Below are 12,920 nucleotides of genomic sequence, written 5' to 3'. Positions count from 1 at the left end.
GTTTGTGTGGAAAGCTGCTCCAAACAGATGCAAAGGAAGAATATCACCATGAATAAATGAGAACAGAAGGAGCTGAGTTTCACAGCGAGGCAGAACCAAACTTTTGAGTTTCACAAAAGGGGGCGAGGATATGGGCAAGATGTGGCTGTGTGCAGAATGCATTCATTTAAAAAATGAATTTCCACCCACCACTCAGAAAGGTTGAGGGGGTCAGAGCAAAGGCACTTCCCAGCTTGAGGGTCAGGGGGGCAGCAAAGCTTGAAGGTGCCCAACTAGGAAAGCATTAATGCTGTGGAAAAGGAAGGCATTGCCTCTTGAACCTCCAGCCCAGGACTACGAGCTACTGGACTTATGATAGCTTAGCATCTACCGCCTGAGGTAGACCGCTCACTTAGCCTAATGAAAGGGCTGGTCCGGCAATTGAGCTGACTCGTAAAGCATTCCATTATATTAGATTACTATTTTGTTGTTGTGTTGTTGCTTCGGTTGTGGTCCTTATGCCTTGCCCAGCTATCTCAGGAAGGTCTGACAAGAATGCAGAGTATTTATAAACGGCCCAGTTTGTTTGAATGAGCTTTTATTGGGGTTGTAGTCACCTAAATCATACTCAGAGTGACATTAATGGACCAAAATCAATGCTTTCTGTGCCAACTTTTAATCAGCTGCTGAAAACTTTTCTTTTTTTTTATTCTGCCAGGCCTGCGCAGGCAATTAAGAGTGCATCTTCCACAGTGGTTTGTTGATTCTTAAAACGATTCTTAAATTGTTTTTATTTTTTAGAATGCTTTTATTGTATAGTTTTTATCCTTTTAAAGTTGTAAATTGCTTTGATATGCTTTAATGGTATAGGAATATTAGTCATGTATATTAATTTCAGTCTACTCTGAGCAGGACTGACATTAGAAGAAAAACACTTTAGGTTCAAATAAGCAGAACAACTGTAAGCCCGTTTGAGTAGGTCAAAACCAAATGCAGAGCACTTTATCTGTGGTTAGTTCCTTGTTTTTACTTCACTTTTCCATGTTCCTTATGTGTCATTTTTATCCTTTGGATTAGGATGTGGCTTTAAACCACAGGTAAGTGTAGTGCGGGTAAATAAATATACCATACCTCAAACTGAGTACAAAGTAGTCACGACTTTATTTTCATTTTCTGGGAAACATTAACTATTTATTCATTACATCTATACCTCCCTTTCAGTCTCAGGAGTTCAATGTGGTGTACATGCCCCCCCCCCTTTTAACTCAAACCAACCCTGTGAGGTAGGTTAGACAGAGAGGTAGTGACTGGCATAAGGTCACCCAATGAGTTTCATGACTGAGGGGAGGGTTGAATCCTGGTATTCCCGGTCCTCGTCCAACCAATACACCACCTTCAAGCCTATCCTTCTCCTCCTCCTTCTTTATTAAATTTGTATACCACCCTTCACCCAAATATCACAGGGCGGTTCACAACACTAATCAGGTCATATTGCATTGATCTTGTACCAGTGACTCAATGCCATTGCAGGTTACATTAGAACAGGCAGCGAACCTTTACAGAATACCGTCACTTGAATTGTTTTACGCTTTCCCCACCTTTTACTCTTTTAAGCTTTTTAAACAAGATTGTTTATGTTGATTTAAGGGTGTGTGTGTGTGTGTGTGTGTGTGTGTGTGTGTGTGATTCTCATTGTAAAATGGCAGGATATAAATGCACCTAAATTAATAATAGAACCGTAGAATTGCTGGAAGGGACCCCAAGGATCATCTGGTTCAACCTCCTTCAAGGCAGGAATTGCAGCTGGCAGATGTCCATCCAACCTCTGTTTTAAAACCTCCAGTGAAGGAGAACCCACCACCTTCCAAGGGAGTCGGTAGAATAAGGCAGTGACTGTTCCAATTCACCTTAGAAGAGGGGACAGTTTAGATACCTGGAAGATCAGGGTTCCAAATCGTACTGAGAACTCGACAAGTGGAGAGGCTGCCTGTTCCAGACATTCATCAGCCCTCTAATTTATGGAGGGCAACAGGATTAGCAGAACCTTTGCTATTTTAAGGTTGCCTTTTCTATTAATTTTATGCTGGATTGTGTTTATGCTTTTGGCGAATGCTTTGTGCTGGTTCTGCATTTTGTGATGTTCTTTTATTGATCGTATTGTCCTTGTACTATTACCTTCAATTTCCTGCTCATAACAATGGCCTCCATTTCCCTTTTTTTACTTTCAGCTCTGATTCTTACACTGGTATCCACGGCTGTGATTGGCCTGGGTGCACCAGAGATTACATGCCTTTTAATCAAGCGAAACAATATAATGTCAGGATCATTGGAATCTTCACCTTCTCATGAGGTAAAAAGGATATGAACCTGTGTGGTCGGTGAAGACCAGCATCAATGACCTTGCTCCCGTCCCACCAACTTCAGAAGGGAGATAGATTGCAGTTTGTGGGATTCTTTCCCCAAAGAGGCTCAGGTGGTACCCGCTTCACTAGTTTTTTGGTGCCAGCTGAACTTTAAATGTGTTTTAAATGTATGCTGTGTTAGAAACATACAATATTCTTCTAATTTAGGTTTGAGGAATCTGGCCCTTCAGATTTCATTATTTCATTTCATATAATAAACTTCATCATGGTTTACAAAAATAAAATAAAACCATTGCAATTACCAAAGGCACATCAAAGCAGGTCTTTTAAATATTCAAAGCTATGTAAGACCAGCAGTAACCTAAAAACAGAATAAAACACATGTTAATGTCTACATATCTGGATATATGTTGCTAGACTCCCAACTCCCATCAGCCCCAGTCAACATGGCCCAATGGTCCAGGATATTGGGAGCTGCAGTCCAGCAATATCTGGAGGGCCACAGGTTCCCCATCCCAGTTTTAACTGAAAATGCCAGGACAGAACCTGCAACCTGCATGCAAAGTGTGTACTCCGTTGTTGGCTCTTACCCACTTAGGTGGGTAGCTCTTAATATCTAATGATATTAGAAAAGAATGTTCACCTGTGCAGGAGCTAGGAATGAAATGTCAAATCAATCAATCAATCAATCAATCAATCAGCCCGCCAAGAGATCCTTAGCATCTATGAGCCCATCAGTATCTGAAGAACCAGCTCTATGGAATCAGCTTCTTAATGAACTTTATCTAAGGCCTAGCAATTGGCTCTTTTCCTAATGTATGTTGTAATAGGGCTTTCCCTGAAGAGTGACTCTTCTATATTTGAAATATTATATAGTGGTACCTCGGGTTACATACGCTTCAGGTTACATACACTTCAGGTTACACACTCCGCTAACCCAGAAATAGTGCTTCAGGTTAAGAACGTTGCTTCAGGATAAGAACAGAAATCGGGTTCCGGCAGTGTGGCAGCAGCAGGAGGCCCCATTAGCTAAAGTGGTGCTTCAGGTTAAGAACAGTTTCAGGTTAACTACGGACCTTCGGAACGAATTAAGTACTTAACCCGAGGTACCACTATAGTTAAATGCTTTTAAGATCAGTTTCTAGACTGCTATGTATCAGTGGCGTAGCGTGGGTTGTCAGCACCCGGGGCAAGGCAAGTAATTTGCGCCCCCTCTGCCCTAGGGGCAGAGAGTGAGCGCCCCCCCAGATGTTGCGCCCGGTGCAGCCGGCCCCCCCTGCACCCCCACGCTACGCCACTGCTATGTATACATTATGTTAAATGCTTTTAAGATCAGTTTCTAGACTGCTATGTATACATTATATACAGTGTGTGCGTGTGATGGTGTACATTGCTTCGGAAACATTTGTTTGAAAGTGGTGAATAAATCCTTAAATAAAATAAATAAAGCAGAGATCTTAAAAAAGACCAGTGTGGTAAAATATGTCTTTCCATCTCATGCAATACAGACCCAAGAAGACCGCAAGTGTTCCCTGTATTATCAAAGCAGTGAGAATATCTATGAAGCAGCAACAGATTTCGAAGTTGGTGTGCTTGAAAATGTTGAAATTAAAGCAATAGTAAATATTTCAGAGAACATCACCTGTCTTTGGTTTTTTAAAGAGAACCAGACTAACTGTAATTCCTCTCTGGATTTGGAGAACAGGTAAGCAAAGAGATACATTGGGTGATGATTGTGATAGAATTTCTTATTATTTGCTCTGGTTCAGAAAAGTGCTGAGCATCTGGGGGAAGATTATACGAGCAGCTGGAGCTTTACTTGTCGTTTTTGCCTTAACTGTTCTCACTACTGAAGAGGCAATTCGCAGCGACTTGCCTCTTCAGCAGAAGGAATAGCTGGGTCAAAAGCCACAACTACACAGAGTGCACAGTTTTCTCATATACTTATATGTCCCTACTTTGACACACAGATTTAATCTTTAAATCTACCAATTAAATTCACCTCAATTAAATACAAAGAGCTAAGCTTTACTCGAGGCATACCCATTGAACTGAAGGGATGTAGCTTAGCCGCTATCAAAATTTTCAATTCTGAGTAAAATTTATTTGAATGCCACCCACTCACTTAAGATTCCACTGAAAGAGGTTCACTTCTGTCATTCTGGACAGAGGTTCTTTCTTAGGAAAGGGCGGTTTAGCACTCTTCACTTATTTGCTAGAAGTCAGAAACAACAGGTGGGGTGGGCACCTGCAACCACACAGAGTGAAGCTGCCACATCAGCCTGTCCAGTTTACAATATTCAACAATAGTTACTGAATGTAGACATACGGTCTCTCTTGCGATGAGACAACAGCCATCACATATTTGAGTTGCAGGGGAATTTAAAAGGATCCCGGTGCAATAAGTACTTTGATAAACCTCCGAAGAAGCCTTGAACCTGAGACCTTCTGCATTCAAAGCAGACTTTCTACCATTGAGCTATAGCCCTTTTCCAATTTGGCTAAGGCCTTTCTCCACAGAATGATTAGTATGATGGTTTAGTCTGATGGTTTAGTATGATGGTTTAGTCTGGGACGCGGGTGGCGCTGTGGGTAAAAAGCTTCAGTGCCTAGGGCTTGCCGATCAAAAGGTCGGCGGTTCGAATCCCGGCGGCAGGGTGCGCTCCCGTTGCTCGGTCCCAGCGCCTGCCAACCTAGCAGTTCGAAAGCACCCCCGGGTGCAAGTAGATAAATAGGGACCGCTTACTAGCGGGAAGGTATACGGCGTTTCCGTGTGCGGCTCTGGCTCGCCAGAGCAGCAATGTCACGCTGGCCACGTGACCCGGAAGTGTCTCCGGACAGCGCTGGCCCCCGGCCTCTTGAGTGAGATGGGCGCACAACCCTAGAGTCTGTCAAGACTGGCCCGTACGGGCAGGGGTACCTTTACCTTTTACCTTAGTCTGGTCCCAACCACAGATTTTGCTTGCCTGCTTGCTTGCTTGGTGTTGTTTTTGTTGTCAATTTGTTCTGCTTCCTTTTACTTTCACATGAAGTTGTTTTTTTGTTTTTTTAATGGATGCTTTCCCCCTATTGTATAGGCATGTTGTTTCAAAGAAGTTTCCAAAAATTAGAGAAACCCAGGCTGGAAACCACACGCTGTCCATTAAAACCAAAACCGATAATTACAGGGTGACATTTACAATTCATATAAAAAGTAAGTATGACATGGAGACAAAGGAATGGCTTGATCACAACTTGATGAAGGATGATAGGGCAGGAACGGGTCCATGTATGATGTATGCCTAACTTTGAAACAGCAAAACATGTTGGATTCTTCCTCCTGCAGGGATTTTCCCATTCCTTATTTGAATATTTTCCCCTCCCTCTTTCAGTTCTGGTATTGTGTGCTATTTTTCCCACGTCACTCATTTCATTTCAAGCAAGGGTACATCATCCCTCTCAGGAAAAAGCTCTGAGCTGCTCAGGGTCAATTACATTTTTCAATGGTGGCTGGATTTTTATTTATTCCCCCTTAAGTATCAACCTGATGTGTTGTGACTCTTCTAAGCTTCCTGCTTTGAGCAGATGGGAAGTTTAAGAGTATTGATCAACATTTGCTCTTCATATTTAAAAAGAAATGCAGGGAAGACAATTCCCTGTTTTGCTGAGGGTGGGGTTGAAGTGGGATTGAAACTAGGTGTAAGGAATAGTCAAGGCAATAAACAACTATTTTACTTTTAAAAGACACCTGAAGAATACTGTTTAGGGAAGTATTTAATGTCTGACTGTATTATTTTTGATATTTGGTTGGAAGCCACCCAGAGTGGCTGGGGAGACCCAGTCAGATGGGCGGGGTATAAATAATAATTTATTATTATTATTATTATCTCTTATGTGAAAATTTTCTTCAGAATTTCCGACAGCTTTTAAAGGGAAAATGGCTCAAAAATATAGGGGACTGTGAAGCTACTACAATCCTCTCTATAATTTCTTTTACAAAGAGATGTTTGTCTCTTTGTTGGAGAAGAGGAGTAGAAAATGCGAGAGAGGAGTTACATAAACAACATGAATTTAAAACACTCTTATACCACTTTAATAGCCATGGTTTCCCCCCAAGAATTCTGGGAATGGTAGTTTGTTAAGGGTTGCTGGGAATCATAGGAGCCAACTCTTGGGGGCCATGTGTGCTTGGGAACCCACAACAATAAAATTGTGTGGGCTGGGCACCCACAAAGTCAATGAGAAAAGCCAGCAGGCGACAGCAGCACTGCCTCTGAGAGAAAAGCAGTTGAGCTCTACCTTCCGCAGCCAGCAAGTGAGGCACCCTTTTCGATGTGGGGCTCAGATGCGGAGGCACAGCCTCTCTGCCTCTGAGTCCAAGCCCCTACCTGCGGAAAAGGGTGTCTTGCTGTGGAGAGGAGGAGGAAGAGGAGGATCTGACTAGAGAGAGACAAAATAGAACCCTTTACATGAACAAAATGTCTAGCCCTTTTGTGAAAACAGCTAAATAACTTCAGCATCTCAGTATACAGCCGGTGCAGAAACATTACTCATGTGAATTTGGTTGATAGAGCTTTGTAAATATCGACGAACAATGCACTTTCTCTCTCTCTCTCTCCCTTGTGAAATGTGTTTGTTTGTTTGTTCTGCATTTGGATAAATCTTAAGGCATCAAGACCAAATTTTCCATCACGGTTCTTGAGATCACGGTCTAAGTTTGTATATAACTAGGTGCCATTTTGAGACAAGATGGTGGGCTGAACCATTCCAAACTGCATTGATTTCAACCATTGATATAAAAACTGCACTGGGTTTTTTTTTGGGGGGGGGGACTTCTTAGAGTTCCTGACCAACACTGGGTACAAGGCTGCTAGTGCTCTGATAAATGAACAATTGATTGATTGATTGATTGATTGATTGATAGATTGACTATAAATAATAAAAGTAAAATACTTCCATGAATAAATAAATGATAAGGAATTCTTGCATTATTTTCAATAGAAAGCCCAAGAAAGCCATATTTTATACTAAATAAGCAGCGAGAAGTTACTGTAAGCTGCCTATCAGAAGGATATCCTAAACCAAATTTTGAATGGTTTTCTTGCAAGACCCCTGATGAAAGGTAGGTCACCTGTTTTGCTACCAACCTGTCATGGTTTCTTTTCTTTTGCTTTCAACTCTACATTCAGAATGGACATCTTCCTACTGAGATAAGACTGCATACACACCACAAACATGCACGATTGATAGACTGTATAAAAGGGAAAATACAGTAATCTGATTCTCCTTTTGTTCTGTAGAATTTCATGTCCAGCCACTGAAATTGCAAGCTTCTTGCCCCCTTTCCTCCCCCCCCCCTGCAAAACCCCATTCTGAAATCAAATATGTATATGTAGTGAGAGGAACCAATGTTTTAGCAAGTGCCTCACTACTTCTAAAATGTGAGCAGCATACAGATCGAAGAAAAATTCAGAATCCTGTTTTGAACCACCCTTCTCTTAGAATCTCATTCTGCACCAAAATGCCAAAGACCTGCTCCAGATTTCACAGGAGGCTTTTACAGTTTGGGCCAGCAGGAGCCTGTATTTGGAGTCCTCTTGAGACATTCTTGAGTCATAACGACAGCAGTGTTATTGGCTTTGAACACGTGGCCTTTTGTCATTCTGTTGTATAGCTGCAGAAGTTCTAAGACTGCCCAAAGTGAAGACATGGATGGAAGACAACAGGCCCAGCTGAAATTACGAGACAACGAATTGCTCTTTCGACAACATGTGTGGTGTTGTGCAGTTAACGAGTTTGGAAAAGTTTGTACCGAACTCTATACAATAGGTAAAGATACAAATGTATTTATGGGTTTGGACTCTTTAGCCCCTTTATTCATGCTAACAGTACCACTTCTTTAATAAGACCCAATGTGGTCTTCCATACGCTTGCATAGCAGAGGGAATGTTTCATTAGACAGGTTTGTGGAGGGTTTGCCTTCAATAATTCCTTATGAACAGAAGGGATGGGAAACCTGCTGTTGAACTCTGACTCCCCTCAACCTCATCCAGTGTGGTCAGGGATCAAGAATGGTGGGGTGCTGCAGACCAGCAACATCTAGAAAGCTACAGGTTTGCCATCCCTGCTGCACAGGGTTTCTCTTTTTGTCAGTGGAAGAAAAATGCCTGCAGAAATATAAATGTACAAGTTTGGGCAGTCTAAGGATCATTGTGGTTCAACTGCGATCCTTTCTTGTTAAATCGATTTGATCTCTCACCTCCCGTAAGATTCTCAGTTCTTGGTTTTGCGAAGCATAGCCAACGCACCACCCAAATCAGCTTTTATACTTCCATTCCAGTCACAGATTTTGATGGGCATAAAATGTGACGCTGCCAATTGATAGGGTGAAATTGCCTTACTGGTGCAAAGTGTTGCCTGGCATTGTTTCTTTTCAATTGGGGAAGGGCAAGAAGAGAAGATTCTTTGCACGGGGAAGGTCCCTGGTTCAGTCCCGGGCATCCAGCCCGTATTTCTATGTGAACTGTGAAAATAATGTCATGTTTTCTGTTGAATGGTTTGTGTTTATGTTCTGTGACAATAAAACATGTGCAAGATCTCTTTTATTTAAAGTGTTCAAGCAAAAGAATTTACAGTGGTACCTCGGGTTACAGATGCTTCAGGTTACAGACGTTTCAGGTTACAGACTCCTCTAATCCAGAAATATTACCTCGGGTTAAGAACTTTGCTTCAGGATGAGAGCAGAAATCGCACAGTGGCAGCTGGAGGCCCCATTAGCGAAAGTGTTAAGAACAGTTTCAGGTTAAGAATGGACCTCCAGAACGAATTAAGTTCTTAACCCGAGGTACCACTGTATTTATTTAAATGTTTTGGCACACTTCTTCAGGACACTATGAGTTGGAGGGGAAAGGAGCCCTGATATTTGCAATAATTTAAAACGGTTCCTCCTCCTCCAAGTCACTTATAGTCTAAGTATTGACACTAAGCACTCTAGAATTGGTTAGCTTCCTTCCTTCCTTCCTTCCTTCCTTCCTTCCTTCCTTCCTTCCTTCCTTCCATCCTTCCTGGAATCTTATAATGTATTATTTACATTGATGACTGATTAAAAAAACACACATCATCAACCAGCCCTCCTTATTCTCATGAAGACCTTCTTCTGCCCCTCCCTGGGAACTCATAGAATTGTAGAGTTGGAAGGGACCCTGAGGGTCATGAAGTCCAATCCGCTGCAATGCTGGGCTGCAATGCCCAATGTGGGGCTCTGACCCACTACCCTGAGATTAAGAGCCTCATGCTCTACTAACTGGGCATCTACACCAGACCAAGGCAAAGCACTAGACCCTATTCAACTTTCCACTGCCTTTATCTTCAGCAAAAGCAGCCTGAGACTTTGCCTTCAGCTTGGATCCAAGTGTGTGTGTAAGTGTGCACTTAGGATGACTTTGGGATTTGGAAACTAGTTGATGGAGGTGTGTGTCTAACACTTGCTGTGTTTAGTTCTGAGGTTGCATTTGTGCTCATTCAAAATTCTATTAGTGTTTTACTAGGGCCAGATAATTTTGTTCAGGTGCGTTTTCCATTGATTTTGGCATTCTAAGCTAACTCTGTTTTAATTATCTGCTCTGTTGCTGCTTCACATTAGCATTTAATTGTTGATCATTTTATTGCATTTTGAATGATGTTAGCCACCCTAAGCACTACTTTGGTAAGTGGAAAGGGATAGTAGTAGTAGTAGTAGTAGTAGTAGTAGTAGTAGTAGTAGTAACTATTATTATTATTATTATTATTTGCTGGTATTGTTATTTTATTGGAATTATTTTTATATTTCAGATCTAAGTGTACCAGGAAGCTCTATGCAGGAATTCTTTCTTAAAACAAGAGAGCCATTGCTTTTAAGATGTCGTGGTATATCTGGTGATTATAACTTTGGAATGAAGTGGTATTCTGAAAGCAAGCAATTGATTCAGGTACCAAGAGGAACCCATTTTCCTGTCAGCACTTACTGTAGCCTTATATTAAAAATACTAACTTTAAAATCCCCTGTGTATCTCTTGTACCTGTGTAGCTGTTCAGAAATCTTACTGCTTTCCAAGTGTCTCAAAGGTTCAGGACCACAGTCAGGGAGAGTTCCCACACTTCTAGCACTTCCCAGTGCCTCTTACCAAAATACCTGCTTGCTAATGGCATTTTGAAGACTCTTGCCTAACTCTGGTTCTGAAAGAAGCACCATATTAATGTCGTAATATACTTTTTAAAATACTGAGTTGGAGCCAGACTTTTGATTCAACCCACTGAAAAGCTTATGAGACCTACATTAGTTGTGACTCGCTAAATTCCTATTGATTTCAGTAGTTCTGAAGCTTTGCACAGCTCCACACCACAAATGAATGTCACCATCTCTTAAATACTAACTTTTATTTTTTTAAAAAAATAGGGCTTGTCACTCGAAGGAAGGAAGAATTTGAACTCCAAGAGGGTTAAGACGCAATATGCATTTGTTTTCCCAATGGAAACACAGAGTCACAGACATTTTAACTGCTCGTCCAAAGAACTTGCTGCAAATAAGAGTGCTTTGGTTACAGTTTTAGGTAAGTCATCTGTCATATAAAATGTTTGCACAGGGACATAGAAAGCTGCTACCTGTTGAACCATGTCTACATCCCATTGAATTTAATGGGGCTTACTCCAGGGTGAGGTTACTATTGCAGCCTTAGATGGTTTATAAAATAAATGCATAGATACACACATAGCAGCTTCCACACCCTTTGCGCCTGTTTCACGTGTGCCTGTTTCACTGCATTTCCTATGATGGAATTTACAACATGAGAATGATGCATTGTCCAGGATATTTTGTTTTTATTTTATGTGTTAATGGCATTTATATGTCACCCAATAAGAGTGTTATCTGGCTAGCATGCAAATAATACAATATTAAAATTTTAAAAACCTCATATAAAAATCCCAGCATAAAAAATCAGCACAAGAATTTCAGCCGCAGAGAGTTAAATAGCATCAATGAATAATATTTGCTGGTGCAGATTAGCTGAGAATCTTTTAATGCCTTAGCAATACTTGTCTGATTTCAAGTCCTCTAAGAAGGAACTGTGTTGCTCTGACAGACAAAGTGTGCTTGGCACTGAATTAATATTCTGTTGAGGAATTAAGCACCTATCTTGTGACCTATCAAGTATTTGTTGCTTCTCAGGTTAGGGTGAAAATTATTGTGCATCAAGGCTAAGGACGCGGAGGGAGGGGCAGAATTCGATACAGTTCACATTTAAAGGTGAATCTACCCGATTCTCACTTTCTGGAACAAAATGAGAACCAAAACCCAGTCACCCTTCAAAAAATCACAGTTCTGCAAATCTTGTGATCCAGTTCTCTAGCCAAGTAATATGTACAAAAATGCATACACTGGGGCAAAGTGTGCCTAGAAACGCATGTAATCTGGACAATGATGGACCAAAATGCATTATCCTGGGGGCGGGGATATGCTTTGCGAAAATGCATGCAAATGTGCATGTTAGGAGAAATTCATTAAATAACTGATAAGGAAATGTCAAGAACTGAAACTGACAGAAAGGAAAATTAACAGATTTCCCGCCCCCACACAAAAAAGGTGAATTTTGACATTTAAAGCAATGTCAGGGTGTGTGAAGGACTCTCTCTTCTTATGTGAATCTGCCCATCTGATGAGATTGCCTTTTGCTCCCCTCTTACCTGTGCCTTTTCAATTTGAAGCAAGATTGGTGGCAAAACATGAGAGGGCTTTTGCTGACCACACCCATGCCATACACTTAAGGCACATGGTTTGCCCCAAAGAACCCTGGGAAGTGTATGTTACCCCAACAGTGCTACAGTTCCCAGCACCCACAACAAACTATGGTTCCCAGGATTCTTTGGTGGTAGTAAAGGTAAAGGGTAAAGGTAAAGGGACCCCTAACCATTAGGTCCAATCGTGGCTGACTCTGGGGTTGCGGCGCTCATCTCGCTTTATTGGCCGAGGGAGCCGGCATACAGCTTCATGTGGCCAGCATGACTAAGCCACTTCTGGCAAACCAGAGCAGCACACACAAATGCCGTTTACCTTCCCGCCAGAGCGGTACCTATTTATCTACTTGCACTTTGACGTGCTTTCGAACTGCTAGGTTGGCAGGAGCTGGGACTGAGCAACGGGAGCTCACCCCGTCGTGGGGATTCGAACCGCCGACCTTCTGATCGGCAAGCCCTAGGCTCTGTGGTTTAACCGACAGCCCCACCCATGTCCCTTAAATATGCTTTAAATGTATGGTGTAGATGTGACTTCTCTGGTGGGGCCCTGCATATGCCCCAATAATTCAGGTTATCTTCCTCTTCATTCCTTTTCTGTTGGTAATTGAAAGCCATCCTTTTAAAACAAGCTTTTGATTCTGTTCCTGCTGCATGCATTCATAGCTACTGTCAGTCTTTGGGTTTTGGCTTTTTTTCTGAAGTTTTTTGCTTTGTTGATTTGTATTTTGAGGATCGGATTATTGTTGCTTTTAGCTTCCTTTTTTTATTTGTAAGCTGCTTTGAGCAACTCCTTTGCGGAAGGGAAATGCAGGGTAATAAATTATTTCT

At 41.7% G+C, this 12,920-nt stretch overlaps 1 protein-coding gene across 1 annotated transcript in view; it reads left to right on the top strand.

Annotated features, from left to right (window-relative positions):
- The window catches only part of FLT3 (fms related receptor tyrosine kinase 3), a 54,289-nt gene that overhangs the window by 14,490 nt on the left and 26,879 nt on the right, over nt 1–12,920 (top strand). The window contains exons 2-8 of the mRNA XM_028726397.2: nt 2,208–2,329; nt 3,851–4,047; nt 5,420–5,535; nt 7,323–7,443; nt 7,996–8,150; nt 10,152–10,288; nt 10,756–10,909. Coding sequence (XP_028582230.2) covers nt 2,208–2,329; nt 3,851–4,047; nt 5,420–5,535; nt 7,323–7,443; nt 7,996–8,150; nt 10,152–10,288; nt 10,756–10,909 — 1,002 coding nt within the window. The remainder of the gene's footprint in view (nt 1–2,207; nt 2,330–3,850; nt 4,048–5,419; nt 5,536–7,322; nt 7,444–7,995; nt 8,151–10,151; nt 10,289–10,755; nt 10,910–12,920) is intronic.

The sequence above is a fragment of the Podarcis muralis genome, chromosome 4 (genome assembly GCF_964188315.1).
Source record: "Podarcis muralis chromosome 4, rPodMur119.hap1.1, whole genome shotgun sequence".
NCBI lineage: Eukaryota > Metazoa > Chordata > Lepidosauria > Squamata > Lacertidae > Podarcis > Podarcis muralis.
Note: the sequence above shows the minus strand (reverse complement) of the source record. Positions and strands in the feature narration are given on the sequence as shown.